The 14,847-nt window shown below is 51.5% G+C and overlaps 1 protein-coding gene across 2 annotated transcripts; it reads left to right on the forward strand.

Moving 5' to 3' along the window:
- Positions 1 to 838: 838 nt before the first annotated feature.
- Positions 839 to 11,836, forward strand: RACK1 (receptor for activated C kinase 1). 2 transcript variants are annotated; one of them, XM_071732807.1, is made up of 8 exons: positions 839 to 1,061; positions 2,615 to 2,786; positions 5,246 to 5,393; positions 7,486 to 7,581; positions 7,669 to 7,779; positions 8,584 to 8,724; positions 10,526 to 10,636; positions 11,705 to 11,836. In XM_071732807.1, exons 1-8 carry the CDS (start codon positions 953 to 955, stop codon positions 11,768 to 11,770), a joined length of 954 nt encoding a protein of 317 aa, XP_071588908.1. In that variant the 5' UTR covers positions 839 to 952; the 3' UTR covers positions 11,771 to 11,836. The 2 variants fall into 2 exon arrangements, with proteins under 2 accessions (XP_071588908.1, XP_071588907.1); XM_071732806.1 differs by lacking the exon at positions 11,705 to 11,836 and adding an exon at positions 11,019 to 11,575 and having other exon boundaries at positions 849 to 1,061; positions 10,526 to 10,718.
- Positions 11,837 to 14,847: the final 3,011 nt, after the last annotated feature.

A 14,847-nucleotide genomic window follows, 5' to 3' on the forward strand; every position in this document is an offset into this window, starting at 1 on the left:
AAAACCCCCCAAATCCCCCCAAAACCCCTCAGGACCCCCCCCAGATCCCTTCCTGACCCCCCCAGACCCCAAAACCCCCCAAGACCCCCCCAAATCCCTCCCAACCCCCTCGGGCCCCTCAGTCCCCATCCCCCTCCCCATCCCCTCCTTTTCTCCCCCTAAACCCCCCCCAAAATGCTCAAATCCCCCCAAAACCCCTCAAATCCCCCCCAAAACCCCCTTCCTGACCCCCACAGACCCCAAAACCCCCCCAAGACACCCCAAATCCCTCCCAACCCCCCCGGACCCCTCAGTCCCCATCCCCCTCCCCATCCCCTCCTTTTCTCCCCCTAAACCCCCCCAAAAATACCTCAAATCCTCCAAAACCCCTCAAATCCCCCCAAAACACCTCAAATCCCCCTCCAAAACCCCTCAAATCCCCCCCCAAAACCCCTCAAATCCCCCCCAAAACCCTCAAATTCCCCCCAAACCCCCTCAGGACCCCCCCAAATCCCTCCCAACCCCCGTGGGCCCCTCAGTCCCCATCCCCCTCCCCATCCCCTCCTTTTCTCCCCCTAAACCCCCCCCGAAATACCTCAAATCCCCCCAAAACCCCTCAAATCCCCTCAAATTCCCCCCAAAACCCCTCAAATCCCCCCAAAACCCCTCAAAACCCCTCAAATCCCCCCCAAAATCCCCCAGGACCCCTTCCCCCCCCCCCTCCATTCCGTACAAATCCCCTCACAGGGCGCCGCCATCTTGCGCCTCCTTTAACCCCTTCCTCAGGGCGCCGCCATCTTGCCGTACGGCACCCCCCCCCCTTCCTCTTCCCCCTTCCCGCTCTACTTCCGCTTCCGCCGGAAGCTCGCCCTTTCTCTTCCGGCGCCGTGGCGGCCTGCAGCTGAGGGCGGCCGGGGAAAAGGGGGGGATCGAGGAGGTGAATCCGTCGCCATCCGCCCGTCCCGCCGCCGCCATGACGGAGCAGATGACCCTGCGGGGCACCTTGAAGGGCCACAACGGTTGGGTGACCCAAATCGCCACCACCCCGCAGTTCCCGGACATGATCCTGTCCGCTTCGCGCGGTGAGGGAGGGAAATGGAGGGAGGAGGGGAGGGAGGGAAAAGGGGGGGAGGGAAGGGGGGGGGGGAGGTGTTGAGGGGGGAGGATGAGGAGAGGGGGAGATCATGGAGGGGGAGGATGAGGGTTGGGGGAGGCCATTAAGGGGGAGAAGAAAGGGGGGGGCTGGGGGGAGAGGGGAGAGGGGCGAGGGGAGACCCTGAGGGGGGGAGGGGAGACCCTGAGGGGAAGAGGGGAGACCACAGGGGGGTTGAGGGGAGGCCATGAGGGAATAGAAGGGAGACCATGAGGGGGTGAGAGGAAAAGGGGGGACCACAGGAGTTGAGGGGAGACCCTGAGGAGGAAGAGGGGAAGAGGGGGGACCACAGGGGGCTGAGGGGAGACCCTGAAGGGGTTGAGGGGAGACCCTGAGGGGAAGAGGGGAGACCATAGGGTGGGGGAAAGGAAGAAGGGGAAGCATGAGGGGGAGAGGGGAGACCATGAAAGGGAAGAGAGGAAAAGGGGAGACCAGAGGGGGCTGAGGGGAGACCCTGAGGGGAAGAGGGGAGACCCTGAAGGGGAAGAGAGGAAAAGGGGAGACCAGAGGGGGCTGAGGGGAGACCACGAGGGGAAGAAGGGAGACTATGAGGGAGTGAGAGGAAAAGGGGGGACCACAGGAGTTGAGGGGAGACTCTGAGGGGGAAGAGGGGAGACCCTGAGGAGAAGAGGGGAGACCGTGAAAGGGAAGAGAGGAAAAGGGGAGACCAGAGGGGGGTGAGGGGAGACCATGAGGGGAAGAGGGGAGACCCTGAGGAGAAGAGGGGAGACTGCGAAAGGGAAGAGAGGAAAAGGGGAGACCACAGGGGGGTGAGGGGAGACCATGAGGGGAAGAGGGGAGACCATGAGGGGGTGAGAGGAAAAGGGAGGACCACAGGAGTTGAGGGGAGACCTTGAGGGGAAGAGGGGAGACCCCGAGGAGAAGAGGGGAGACCATGAAAGGGAAGAGAGGAAAAGGGGAGACCAGAGGGGGGTGAGGGGAGACCCTGAGGAGAAGAGGGGAGACCCTGAGGAGAAGAGGGGAGACCGTGAAAGGGAAGAGAGGAAAAGGGGAGACCAAGGGGGGTGAGGGGAGACCATGAGGGGGAAGAGGGGAGACCCTGAGGAGAAGAGGGGAGACCGTGAAAGGGAAGAGAGGAAAAGGGGAGACCACAGGGGGCTGAGGGGAGACCCTGAGGAGGAAGAGGGGAGACCCTGAGGGGGTTGAGGGGAGACCATGGGGTGGGGGAAAGGAAGAAGGGGGAGCATGAGGGGGAGAGGGGAAACCATGAGGGGGGGAGAGGAAAAGGGGGGACCGCAGGAGTTGAGGGGAGACCCTGAGGAGAAGAGGGGAGACCACAGGGGGGTGAGGGGAGACCCTGAGGGGGAAGAGGGGAGACCCCGAGGAGAAGAGGGGAGACCGTGAAAGAAAAGAGAGGAAAAGGGGAGACCACAGGGGGTGAGGGGAGACCCTGAGGGGCAGAGGGGAGACCACAGGGTGTGGGAGGAGCCCCCGGGGTGACCCCCCTGGTATCCCCCGCAGACAAAACCATCATCATGTGGAAGCTGACGCGGGACGAGACCAACTACGGGATCCCCCAGCGTGCCCTGCGCGGCCACTCCCACTTCGTCAGCGACGTCGTCATCTCCTCCGACGGCCAATTCGCCCTCTCGGGCTCCTGGGACGGGACCCTCAGGCTCTGGGACCTCACCACGTGAGTCTGGGGGGGGCGGCGGCCATCTTGCGGTGGCCATCTTGCGGCGGCCATTTTGGGGCCGTTAAACCCCACGCAATGTTTCCACCCTTGGGGTGAAGACCATGTCTTGCCCTCTGAAAATGACCCCAAATTCTTCACTTTGGGTAAAAAAATGTCCTGATTGGGGTGGCCATCTTGTGGCGGCCATCTTGTGGCGGCCATCTTGCGGCGGCCATTTTGGGGCCGTTAAACCCCACGCAACGTTTCCACCCTCAGGGGGTGAAGACCCCATCCTGCCCTGCTGAAAATGACCCCAAATCCTTCACTTTGGGTAAAAAAATGTCCTGATTGGGGCGGCCATCTTGTGGCAGCCATCTTGCGGCGGCCATCTTGGTCTTGAGGCGAGGGTCCGTTAAACCCCACCCGACGTTTCCACCCTCGGGGTGAAGACCACGTCCTGCCCTGCTGGAAATGACCCCAAATCCTTCACTTTGGGTAAAAAAATGTCCTGATTGGGGCGGCCATCTTGTGGCGGCCATCTTGTGGCGGCCATCTTGCGGCAGCCATTTTGGGGCCGTTAAACCCCACGCAATGTTTCCACCCTCGGGGGGTGAAGAGCACATCCTGCCCTCTGAAAATGACCCCAAATCCTTCACTTTGGGTAAAAAAATGTCCTGATTGGGGTGGCCATCTTGTGGCGGCCATCTTGCGGTGGCCATCTTGCGGCGGCCATTTTGGGTCCGTTAAACCCCACGCAATGTTTCCACCCTTGGGGTGAAGACCATGTCTTGCCCTCTGAAAATGACCCCAAATCCTTCACTTTGGGTAAAAAAATGTCCTGATTGGGGTGGCCATCTTGTGGCGGCCATCTTGTGGCGGCCATCTTGCGGCGGCCATTTTGGGGCCGTTAAACCCCACGCAATGTTTCCACCCTTGGGGTGAAGACCCCATCCTGCCCTGCTGAAAATGACCCAAAATCCTTCACTTTGGGTAAAAAAATGTCCTGATTGGGGTGGCCATCTTGTGGCGGCCATCTTGCGGCGGCCATCTTGGTTTCGAGGCGAGGGTCCGTTAAACCCCATGCGACGTTTCCACCCTCGGGGTGAAGACCACGTCCTGCCCTGCTAAAAAAGACCCCAAATCATTCATTTTTGGTCAGTTTTGGGTTCTCTGGTTGCAGCAAAAAAAAAACCAAGTCCTGATTTGGGGTGAAATTCCTTCGATTGCCAAAAAAATTTGGCGGGAATTGGGAATTCTCATTTTTGGGGCGATTTTTGCTCCAGAGTTTGAGTTTCTCCTCACTATTTGGTGGGATTTCATCAGATGAGGTGTGGAGTCGAGTGGCGGCCATCTTGGGGCGGCCATCTTGGGGCGGCCATCTTGGTCACGTGTTCTCTCCCCGATGATTAACCCCGACGTGACGTCTCGACCCCCCCCGGGGGGCCTGAAGACAACGTCCTGCAATGATGAGGGGAGAAAAGACCCCAAACTCTTCAGTTTTGGTTCAGTGAGGAAAAAAAAGGTCTCGATTCGGGGGGAATTTCTTCCAATTCCCAAAAAAATTTGGCAGGAATTGGGAATTCTCATTTTTGAAACGATTTTTGCTCCAGAGCTTGAGTTTTTTCTCACTTTTTGGTGGGATTTCATCACACGAGGGGTGTGGGAGTTGAGGGGCAGCCATCTTGGGCCATTTTGGGGCCATTGGGTGCCACCAGGAGAGAAAAAAGGTCCCAATTTGAGGTGAAAATCCTTTGATTCTCTCAAAAATTTGGCGGGAATTGGGAATTCTCGTTTTTGGGGCGATTTTTGCTCCAGAGCTTGAGTTTTTTCTCACTTTTTGGTGGGATTTCATCACACGAGGGGTGTGGGAGTTGAGGGGCAGCCATCTTGGGCCATTTTGGGTGCATTGGGTGCCACCAGGAGAGAAAAAAGGTCCCAATTTGGGGCGAAAATCCTTCGATTCTCACAAAAATTTGGCGGGAATTGGGAATTTTCGTTTTTGGGGCGATTTTTGCTCCAGAGCTTGAGTTTTTTCTCACTTTTTGGTGGGATTTCATCACACGAGGGGTGTGGGAGTTCAGGGGCGGCCATTTTGGATCCATTGGGTGCCACCAGGAGAGAAAAAAGGTCCCAATTTGAGGTGAAAATCCTTCGATTCTCACAAAAATTTGGCGGGAATTGGGAATTCTCATTTTTGGGGCGATTTTTGCTCCAGAGCTTGAGTTTTTTCTCACTTTTTGGTGGGATTTCATCACACAAGGGGTGGGGGAGTTGAGTGGCGGCCATCTTGGTTCCACTGGGTGCCCCCAGGAGAGAACAAAACCCCGATTTGGGGCGAAACTCTGGGAATTCTCCCCGAACCGAGGCGGGAGTTGGGGATTTCCGGGTGTTTTTTGGCAAAGTGGGATTTTTTTTTTTTTTCTCTGGGTTCCGGGGGGAATTTCGTGGGCGGCCATCTTGGTTTGGGCCTTCCCCAGGGGCACCACCACCCGTCGCTTCGTGGGTCACACCAAGGACGTGCTCAGCGTCGCCTTCTCCTCCGACAACCGCCAGATCGTCTCGGGCTCCAGGGACAAAACCATCAAGCTCTGGAACACCCTGGGGGTCTGCAAGTACACGGTGCAGGTCAGCTGGGGGCACAGCCTGGAAACCCACCAGGGGCTGGGGAAAAACATGGGGGGAGGCAGGGAAATGGGGGGAGTCGAGGTTGAGGTGGGGGGAGATGAGGTTGAGGTGGGGGAGTTGAGGAAAAGGGAGATGGAAGGAGGTGGGGGAGCCAAGGAAATGGGGGGTCCAGGGAGATGGGGGAGCCAAGGAAATGGAGCCAAGGAAATGGGGGATCCAAAAAAAAGGGGGGTCTAAAAAATGGGGGGTCCAGGGAGATGGGGGAGCCAAGGAGATGGATCCAAGGAAATGGGGGAGTCAGGGAAATGGGGGAGTTGAGGAAAAGGGAGATGGAAGGAGATTGGGGAGCCAAAAAAATGGAGGGTCCAGGGAGATGGGGGAGCCAAGGAAATGGAGCCAAGGAAATGGGGGATCCAAAAAAAAGGGGGTCCAAAAAAATGGGGGGTCCAAGGAGATGGGGGAGTCAAGGAAATGGGGGAGCCAGGGAGGTGGGGGAGTTGAGGAAAAGGGAGATGGAAGGAGGTGGGGAGCCAAAAAAATGGGGGGTCCAGGGAGATGGGGGAGCCAAGGAAATGGGGGAGTCAGGGAGATGGATCTAAGGAAATGGAGGATCCAAAAAAAAGGGGGGTCCAAAAAAATGGGGGGTCCAAGGAGATGGGGGAGCCAAGGAAATGGGGGGAGTCGAGGTTGAGGTGGGGGGAGATGAGGTTGAGGTGGGGGAGTTGAGGAAAAGGGAGATGGAAGGAGATTGGGGAGCCAAAAAAATGGGGGATCCAGGGAAATGGGGGAGTCATAAAAATGGGGGAGTCAGGGAAATGGGGGAGTCGAGGTTGAGGTGGGGGAGTTGAGGAAAAGGGAGATGGAAGGAGGTGGGGGAGCCAAAAAAATGGGGGATCCAAGGAGATGGGGGAGCCAAGGAAATGGAGCCAAGGAAATGGAGGATCTAAAAAAAAGGGGGGTCCAAAAAAATGGGGGGTCCAAGGAAATGGGGGAGCCAAGGAGATGGATCCAAGGAAATGGGGGAGTCAGGGAAATGGGGGAGTCAAGGAAAAGGGAGATGGAAGGAGGTGGGGGAGCCAAAAAAATGGGGGGTCCAAGGAGATGGGGGAGTCAGGGAAATGGGGGAGCCAGGGAGGTGGGGGAGTTGAGGAAAAGGGAGATGGAAGGAGATTGGGGAGCCACGGAGATGGATCCAAGGAAATGGAGGAACCAAAAAAAAGGGGGGTCCAAAAAAATGGGGGAGCCAAGGAAATGGGGGAGTCAGGGAAATGGGGGAGTCGAGGTTGAGGTGGGGGAGTTGAGGAAAAGGGAGATGGAAGGAGGTGGGGGAGCCAAGGAAATGGGGGAAGGTGGTGGAGCTGATCCAGTCCTGGTTCCTCACTTGGAATCTCCTCTTTTTCCTCTTCTTTTTCCTCTTCCTCCTCTTTTTCCTCCTCTTTTTCCTCCTCTTTTTCCTCCTCTTTTTCCTCCTCCTCTTCCTCCTCCTCCTCCTCCTCTTCCTCCTCCTCTTCTTCTTCTTCCTCTTCTTCTTCTTCCTCTTCTTCTTCTTCCTCTTCTTCTTCCTCTTCTTCCTCTTCTTCCTCTTCTTCTTCCTCTTCTTCTTCCTCTTCTTCTTCCTCTTCTTCTTCCTCTTCTTCTTCCTCTTCTTCCTCTTCTTCTTCCTCTTCTTTTTCCTCTTCTTTTTCCTCTTCTTCCTCCTCTTCTTCCTCCTCTTCTTTTTCCTCTTCCTCCTCTTCTTCTTCCTCCTCTTCTTCTTCCTCCTCTTCTTCTTCCTCCTCTTCTTCTTCCTCCTCTTCTTCTTCCTCCTCTTCTTCTTCCTCCTCTTCTTCTTCCTCCTCTTCTTCTTCCTCCTCTTCTTCTTCCTCCTCTTCTTCTTCCTCCTCTTCTTCTTCCTCCTCTTCTTTCTCCTCTTCTTCCTTCTCTTTTTCCTCCTCTTCTTCTTCCTTTTCCCCTTTTCCCCTTTTCCTCCTCCTCCTCGTTCTCCTCATTCTCCTCGTCCTCCTCGTCCTCCTCGTCCTCCTCTTCCTCCTCTTTCTCCTCTTCTTCCTCCTCCTCCTCCTCCTCCTCCTCCTCCTCCTCCTCCTCTCCACAGGATGAGAGTCACTCTGAGTGGGTTTCCTGCGTCCGTTTCTCCCCCAACAGCAGCAACCCCATCATTGTGTCCTGTGGCTGGGACAAACTGGTCAAGGTGAGGTCACCTCAACTCCTTCCCCTTTTAAAAAAAGAAACAAAACCTTCAAAATCCTTTTTTTTGACTTTTTCCCCTCCTTTCCAGGTCTGGAACTTGGCCAACTGCAAGCTGAAGACCAATCACATCGGGCACACCGGGTACCTCAACACGGTCACCGTGTCCCCTGATGGCTCCCTCTGTGCCTCGGGGGGAAAGGTACCCCTGGGACCCCTCCCCAATTCCAGAGACCCCTCCCCTGCCCCTGGGACCCCTCCCCAATTCCAGAGACCCCTCCCCCACCCCCGGGACCCCTCCCCAATTCCAGAGACCCCTCCCCCACCCCTGGGACCCGTCCCCCACCCCTGGGACCCCTCCCAGAAAACACTTCCCCACCCTCAGGGACCCCTCCCCAATTCCAGAGACCCCTCCCCCACCCCTGGGACCCCTCCCCAGCCCCTGGGACCCCTCCCAGAAAACACTTCCCCACCCTCAGGGACCCCTCCCCCACCCCTGGGACCCCTCCCCAACCCCAGAGACCCCTCCCCAATTCCAGAGACCCCTCCCCAACCCCTGGGACCCCTCCCTCACCCCTGGGACCCCTCCCCAATTCCAGAGACCCCTCCCCACCCTCAGGGAAATGGAACTTTTGGGTGGGAAATGAAACTTTTTGGGTGGGAAATGGAACTTTTTGGGTGGGAAATGGAACTTTTTGGGTGGGAAATGGAACTTTTTGGTTGGGAAATGGACCTTTTTGTGTAGAAAATGAAACTTTTGGTTGGGAAATGGAACTTTTGGTTGGGAAATGGACCTTTTTGGGCGGGAAATGGACCTTTTTGTGTGGAAAATGAAACTTCTGGTTGGGAAATGGACCTTTTGGGTGGGAAATGGAACTTTTTGGGTGGGAAATGGAACTTTTTGGGTGGAAAATGAAACTTTTTGTTGGGAAATGGACCTTTTGGGTGGGAAAAGGAGGTTTTAGTGTGAGAAGTGGTGTTGCTGAGGGGGGTCCTTTCCCCTCAGGACGGGCAGGCCATGCTGTGGGACCTCAACGAGGGGAAGCACCTCTACACCCTGGATGGGGGGGACATCATCAACGCCCTCTGCTTCAGCCCCAACCGCTACTGGCTCTGCGCTGCCACCGGGCCCAGCATCAAGATCTGGGTCAGAACCCCCCCCCCCCCGAGACCCCCAGAAGGGGCTGGGAGTCACCTGACTGGGGGGCACAGCTGGGGAGGGGGCTGCGGGGAGTCCTGGGGTTGGAGGCACCTCCCTGGGGGCCAGAATTGAGGAGGGGGCTTCAAGAAGACCTTGAGGTCTTGGGCATTGGAGGCATCTTCCTGGGGGCCATAATTGAGGAGGGGGCTTCAAGAAGACCTTGAGGTCTTTGGAGGCATCTTCCTGGGGGCTGTAACTGAGGAGGGGGCTTCAAGAAAACCTTGAGGTCTTGGGCATTGGAGGCATCTTCATGGTGGCCATATTTGAGGAGGGGGCTTCAAGAAGACCTTGAGGTCTTTGGAGGCATCTTCATGGTGGCCATATTTGAGGAGGGGGCTTCAAGAACTCCTGGGCTTGGAGGCACCTCCCTGGGGGCCGTAATTGAGGAGGGGGCTTCAAGAAGACCTTGAGGTCTTTGGAGGCATCTTCATGGTGGCCATATTTGAGGAGGGGGCTTCAGGAAGTCCTGGGCTTGGAGGCACCTCCCTGGGGGCCAGAATTGAGGAGGGGGCTTCAAGAAGACCTTGAGGTCTTTGGAGGCATCTTCATGGTGGCCATTTTGAGGAGGGGGCTTCCTCTTGGGTTTGGAGTCCCCTTTGTGGTGGCCATAATTGAGGAGGGGTCCTCCAAGAAGACCTTGAGGTCTTGGGGTTGGAGGCATCTTCATGGTGGCCATTTTGAGGAGGGGGCTTCAAGAAGACCTTGAGGTCTTGGGGTTGGAGGCATCTTCAATCCATAATTGAGGAGGGGGCTTCAGGAAGTCCCAGGGTTGGAGGCACCTCCCTGGGGGCCATATTTGAGGAGGGGGCTTCAAGAAGACCTTGAGGTCTTTGGAGGCATCTTCATGGTGGCCATCTTTGAGGAGGGGGATTCAGGAAGTCCTGGGGTTGAGGCACCTCCCTGGGAGCCATAACTGAGGAGGGGGCTTCAAGAAGATCTTGAGGTCTTTAGAGGCACCTCCCTGGGGGCCATAATTGAGGAGGGGTCCTCCAAGAAGTCCTTGAGGTCTTGGGGTTGGAGGCATCTTCATGGTGGCCATAGCTGAGGAGGGGGCTTCAGGAGGTCCCAGGGTTGGAAGCACCTTCCTGGGGGCCATATTTAAGGAGGGGGCTTCAAGAAGTCCTTGGGGTTGGAGGCATCTTCATGGGGGCTGTAACTGAGGAGGGGGCTTCAAGAAGACCTTGAGGTCTTTGGGTTGGAGGCATCTTCATGGTGGCCATAATTGAGGAGGGGGCTTCAAGAAGATCTTGATGGTTTTGGACTCCCTTTCCTGGGGGTCATATTTGAGGAGGGGGCTTCAAGAAGTCCTTGAGGTCTTTGGAGTCCCCTTCCTGGCGGCCATATTTGGGGAGGGGTCCTCCCCCTCTTGGCTTTGGGGTCCCCTTCCTGGTGGCCCCATCTCAGTAGGGTCCCCCAAGAAGGTTTTTGGAGTCCCCTTCCTGTTGCTTCCTGGGGGATTTTCCTCAGCTGGGGGGGAGGGGCCCTGGGGGGGGCCTCAGGGGGGTCTTGGGGGGTCTCAGGGGGGTCCCGGGGGGTCTCAGGGGGGTCCTGGGGGTCTCCTGGGCCAAGCAGAAGATTTTTTGGTGGCCCCCGTGCTGTGATGAAACTTTTTGTTGCCATCTGACCACCCCGTGTGGAAACCCAGAGGCTGTTTCTGAGCTCGTTTTTTTTGGGGGGAGTTTCTTGGATTTCCTCTTCCTTCCTCTTCCTTCCTCACCTCTTCCTCTTCCTCTTCCACTTCCTGCAGGACCTGGAAGGGAAAATCATCGTGGACGAGCTGAAACAGGAAGTGATCAGCACCAGCAGCAAAGCTGAACCCCCCCAGTGCACCTCCTTGGCTTGGTCAGCGGATGGACAGGTGATCACCAGGCCTCCTTCCCATCATCCCTTGGGGCTGGGGGCCCCGCCTTGGGTTTGGGGGCCCCACGTTGGGTCTGGAGGTGCCACCTTGGGTTGGGGGGCCCCACGTTGGGTTTTGGGGCCCAACGTTGGGTCTGGAGGTGCCACGTTGGGTTGGGGGGCCCCACGTTGGGTTTGGGGGCCCCACGTTGGGTTTGGGGGCCCAACGTTGGGTTTGGGGGCCCAACGTTGGGTCTGGAGGTGCCACGTTGGGTTGGGGGGCCCCATGTTGGGTTTGGAGGTGCCACCTTGGGTTTGGGGGCCCAACGTTGGGTCTGGAGGTGCCACCTTGGGTTGGGGGGCCCCACGTTGGGTTTGGGGGCCCCGCGTTGGGTCTGGAGGTGCCATGTTGGGTCTGGAGGTCCCACTGAGGGTTTTGGGGTGCCCACGTTGGGTTTGGAGGTGCCACATTGGGTTTGGGGGCCCCATGTTGGGTCTGGAGGTGCCACGTTGGGTTTGGGGGCCCAACGTTGGGTTTGGGGGCCCCACGTTGGGTTTTGGGGCCCAACGTTGGGTCTGGAGGTGCCACCTTGGGTTGGGGGGCCCCACGTTGGGTTTGGGGGCCCCACGTTGGGTCTGGAGGTGCCATGTTGGGTCTGGAGGTCCCACTGAGGGTTTTGCGGTGCCCACGTTGGGTTTGGAGGTGCCACATTGGGTTTGGGGGCCCCACGTTGGGTCTGGAGGTGCCATGTTGGGTTTGGGGGCCCAATGTTGGGTTTGGGGGCCCAACGTTGGGTCTGGAGGTGCCTCCTTGGGTTGGGGGGCCCCACGTTGGGTTTGGGGGCCCCACGTTGGGTTTGGAAAGTCCTACATGGGGTTTGGAGGTGCCATGTTGGGTCTGGGGGTCCCATGTTGGGTTTTGGGGTCCCACCTTGGGTTTTGAGGCCCCATCTTGGGTTTGTTGGTCCCACGTTGGGTCTGGAGGTGCCACCTTGGGTTTTGGGGCCCAACGTTGGGTTTTGGGGTCCCACCTTGGGTTTGGGGTCCACCCCCCTGACCCCTCCCCTTTTCTGGGGTCTTGTTGCAGACCCTCTTCGCGGGGTACACGGACAACCTGGTGAGGGTCTGGCAGGTGACCATCGGCACCAGATGAGGAGGAGAACCCAGAAACTGCCATTTCCTCCCCAAAAAAACTCAATAAAAGTTTTTTTCAAACTTTTCTCACTTCTTGACCACTTCCTCTCCACCCCCGGGGCCATTTTGGGGCTGGGGGGGTCCCCAAGAAAGTCTTCCAAGGGGGGAGGGGGAGATAAATTTGATTTTTGATATAAATTTATATTGATTGATTGGAAGGTTAAAAAAAAAAATCCATAAATTTGATGTAAAATTGATAAAAATTGATGGAAATTTGATAGGGGGTTGATAAAGGTTGATCCAGAAAACTTAAATTTATATAAATTTTAAATTTATATAAATTTGATACAAGGTTGATATAAATTTATAGATTAAATTGAGGTAAATTTGATGGGAGATTGATATAAATTTATATTGAAAGGTAAAAAATCCATAAATTTGATGTAAAATTGATAAAAATTGATGGAAATTTGATAGGGGATTGATCCAGAGAACTTAAATTTATATAAATAAACTTTATAAAAATATAAATTTGATACAAGGTTGATATAAATTTATAGATTAAATTGAGATAAATTTGATGGGAGATTGATATAAATTTATTTAAAAAAAAAAATCCATAAATTTGATGTAAAATTGATAAAAATTGATGGAAATTTGATAGGGGATTGATCCAGAGAACTTAAATTTATATAAATAAACTATAAAAATATAAATTTGATAAAAGGTTGATATAAATTTATAGATTAAATTGAGATAAATTTGATGGGAGATTGATATAAATTTATTTAAAAAAAAAAATCCATAAATTTGATGTAAAATTGATAAAAATTAATGGAAATTTGATAGGGGGTTGATAAAGGTTGATCCAGAGAACTTAAATTTATATAAATTTTAAATTTATATAAATTTGATACAAGGTTGTTATAAATTTATAGATTAAATTGAGGTAAATTTGATGGAAGATTGATATAAATTTATTTAAAAAAAAAATCCATAAATTTGATGTAAAATTGATAAAAATTGATGGAAATTTGATAGGGGATTGATCCAGAGAACTTAAATTTATATAAATAAACTTTATAAAAATATAAATTTGATAAAAGGTTGATATAAATTTATAGATTGAGATAAATTTGATGGAAGATTGATATAAATTTATATTGAAAGGTAAAAAATCCATAAATTTGATGTAAAATTGATAAAAATTGATTTAAATTTGATATAGGATTGATAAAGGTTGATATAAAGACCTCAAGTTTATATAAATTTATATCAATTTGATACAAGGATATAAATTTATATTGATTGAGATAAATTTGATGTAAGATTGATAGGAATTTGTATTAATTGAAAGGTAAAAATCCATAAATTTGATGTAAATTGATAAAAATTGATAGAAATTTGATATAAGATTGATAAAAATTGATAGAAATTTGATATAAGATTGATAAAGGTTGAGATAGAGAACTCAAGTTTATATAAATTTATATAAATTTGATATAAATTTATATTGAGATAAATTTAAGATTGATAGAAATAATATAAGTAATAAATAAAATAGATAGAAATTAATATAGAAATAATAAATAGAAATAAATAGAAATTAATATAAATTTGTTACAAATATATTTAATATTTAAATATAATAAATATCAATATTTAATATATTTAATAAATATTTAAATATATTAAATATCAATATTTAATATATTTAATAAATATTTAAATATATTAAATATCAATATTTAATATATTTAATAAATATTTAAATATATTAAATATCAATATTTAATATATTTAATACATTTAATATATTCATATAATTAATATATTTAATGTTAATATTTAATATACTTAATATATTAATATTTAATATTATACTTAATACGTTTAATATTAAATTATTAATAATATAATTCCTATTTCTATAAAATAATGAGATTAATAACTTTTTTAATTATTTCTTCTCTTCCCACCCCAAGGGGATCCCTGTGCCCCTCCCCCACTGTGGGCTCCAAGCAAATCACCCCCAATTTCCCCTTTTTTTTCAAGAAACCAAAGACTCCAGGTTACAATTTTCTCCTTTATTTTAATTTATTCTCTTTTTTTTTTTTTTGTTTTAATAATTATTATTATTATTTCCTTGCCATTTCATAAAACTAAATCTCCATTTAATTCTCAGTTTTAGCCAAAAATATTTGGAACTAGCTCTGGAACGCCAACAACAACAAAAAAAAAACCAAAAAAAAAAAACCCGAAACAAACCCAAAAAAAACCCCAACAAAATAACCCAAAATTTATTATTATTAATTCCAATCCACCAAAAAAAAAACCAAAAAATTCAACACAATCAGAGCGGAGTCTCTGGAGTGGGCGAGGACCCAGCTGGAAACTCAACAGCTGAGCCAAAAAAAAACCAAAAAAAACCAAAAAAAAAAAAAAAAAAATAATAAATATTCCCCACTCCGAGGCCTCAAAGCTGCGCGGGGACGCGGGGAGGGGACCCCCCACCCCCAGTAAAGTGCCAGGCCCCCCCCCCAAAAAAAAAAAAAAAAAAAGGGGGGAATGAGGGGGTTTGGAGATCCAGAACCTCCCAAAAAAGGTTTTGGGGTCAATTCCAGGAATTCCAAGAAATTCCGTGGGGGGGGCGGGAAAATCGCGGAGTTTTTTGGGAGTTTCCAAAGTGCTTCTTGAGGTCCCCAAGACCCATGGGGGGAGGGGAGGGGGGGGATCTTCCTCCAACTGGGATGATCCTCAAACCTCAAGTGGGATTTTTTTTTTTCCCCTCAACCCCCAAATCCGGGCGTTTTCCCCCCAAAAAAACCCGAGACGTTCCCAAGGAGATTTTTTTTTTTTTTTTCCTCCCCGAAACCGCGACGTTTTCTTTCCCCAAGTTTTGACGTTTCCCAAACCTCAACCGCGGTGGTTGAGGAATGTTCTGGAAGCTTTGAGGAGCTCCAAGCAGAACCTTCCCTGTTCCAAGCTTTAAATCCAACCAGGAGCTCCCGGGAGGAAGAGGAGGAGGAGGAGGAGGAGGAAGAGGAGGCCTTGTGAGCAAGCAGGTGCAAGAAGTGCAGCGTTGGATCCCGAGAT

Source organism: Heliangelus exortis, unplaced genomic scaffold (genome assembly GCF_036169615.1).
Source record: "Heliangelus exortis unplaced genomic scaffold, bHelExo1.hap1 Scaffold_85, whole genome shotgun sequence".
Lineage (NCBI taxonomy): Eukaryota > Metazoa > Chordata > Aves > Apodiformes > Trochilidae > Heliangelus > Heliangelus exortis.

Excerpts from the sequence above, each read along its gene's own strand:
- RACK1 (XM_071732806.1), top strand. The coding sequence starts at position 953 with ATGACGGAGCAGATGACCCTGCGGGGCACCTTGAAGGGCCACAACGGT. Across the intron at positions 8,725-10,525 it reads GGCCCAGCATCAAGATCTGG|GACCTGGAAGGGAAAATCAT; the intron begins GTCAGAACCCCC and ends CACTTCCTGCAG. Across the intron at positions 10,719-11,018 it reads GCCCCACGTTGGGTCTGGAG|GTGCCATGTTGGGTCTGGAG; the intron begins GTGCCACCTTGG and ends TTGGGTCTGGAG.